Source organism: Pyxicephalus adspersus, chromosome 9, assembly GCF_032062135.1.
Source record: "Pyxicephalus adspersus chromosome 9, UCB_Pads_2.0, whole genome shotgun sequence".
Classification (NCBI taxonomy): Eukaryota; Metazoa; Chordata; class Amphibia; order Anura; family Pyxicephalidae; genus Pyxicephalus; species Pyxicephalus adspersus.
The window spans coordinates 40,268,444-40,269,865 of record NC_092866.1 but is presented as its reverse complement, the minus strand read 5'-3'; the positions used below and the strand labels follow the sequence as shown (position 1 = coordinate 40,269,865).

General features: G+C 40.7%; 1 protein-coding gene across 2 annotated transcripts in view; it reads right to left on the bottom strand.

Moving 5' to 3' along the window:
• The window catches only part of PHRF1 (PHD and ring finger domains 1), a 33,171-nt gene that overhangs the window by 25,081 nt on the left and 6,668 nt on the right, over positions 1-1,422 (bottom strand). For both annotated transcript variants that reach the window (XM_072421656.1, XM_072421657.1), the window contains exon 2: positions 241-356. In XM_072421656.1, coding sequence (XP_072277757.1) covers positions 241-334 — 94 coding nt within the window. In that variant the 5' untranslated portion in view covers positions 335-356. The remainder of the gene's footprint in view (positions 1-240; positions 357-1,422) is intronic.

The window sequence follows — 1,422 nt, the reverse complement described above, 5'->3', positions numbered from 1 at the left end:
AGAAGGTAGAACACTGAAACAATAATAGGTTACTGGATACCCATGGCATAAACAACTGGGAGCACTAAATTTGCCGTGTTTTGCCACACACCCTTTTTTACCACCCAGCTACAGCTTCCTACCACCCGGCTGAAAAAAATTTCTGGGGAGAACACTGCATACAAGTACTATTTAATTATGAAAAGGAAAAATTAAACCATGTAGATTAGTTTTCCAGTTTATTCATTAAATATTCATTACCGTCATCGCTGGCTGCAAAGGGTCCTTGGCAACGTTTTCTTCCCTGTGAGGTATTCCTGTTTATTAGATTATCTGGATTCTCTTCATCATCCATTGTTTTGCATCGGAAGCCACCCCTGAAAGATGAAGGACACACAGTTAGCACAAATGGGTATAGAAATTAAGTAACATATTTACAAATATAGTAAAGGAATACTTTACTATATTTAAGCGGACATAAGCCTATTTTCATCCTGGCGTCATGTTTGGAGTGAGCCCAGGTTAGACTGATCTGTCAGGGTTTAAACATTGTTTTGTATTTGTTTTACCTTCTAATCTGTCAAAAAAAACTTTTCTGACCCCACTTCCCCAACTCCCCATTACTCCCCATTGACATCATCAATCAAAGATGAATAAAAAAAAAAAAAAAAAAAAACACTTTAGAACCACTCCCAATGTCCTTGTTGGTGACAAGTATAGTGCTTTTTTTCCCTACTGCACTGTCATGTGATTATTCACGCTCCATCACCACTGTCTGCTTATGACAGATATGGGGGGGGGGTGCGGCTCCTGAGCTACTCAACAGACAGACTGCACATGTGAATAGAATGTTATTTATTGTGATCACCAGGCAGGGGGTGACGAGGGGCTCAATAGATGAGGGTAGCAACGCAGATTCAGGTGACAACAGATGTGGATGACAAAGTGCAGCACAGATGAGTTTGAAAAGGCTTATGATTAGAGTAAAAACGGGGCTGCACAGATTACGGTGACAACGTGTTCCGGGGAGATCATGGTGATACAGCACAGGGTTCTGACATGGGGATGGGGGGTCTGATCTCTAGCATCCATGACCTCAGCACCAACCAATCACAGTGGACAACACACTGATTGGTTAGAGGATCTGGGCGGGGAGTTTGAGCAGTGAGGAAGGTTAGGACTGGATGGCAAACCATTTTTCCACACACAAGATGGCCAAATGGATATTTCATCATTCATGGATGCAAAAGGACACAGCCAGCACCACTAAGGAGGACTGACATTCCAATGCAAGAAGGTGAGAATAGATATCTAACATTAAGCCTGATGGTAGAGATGTTCCCTATAATGAAATAAATGTATCAGCCCTGGGGGAACAGCAGACATTGAAAATACAGATTATATATATATATATATATATATATATATATATATATATATATA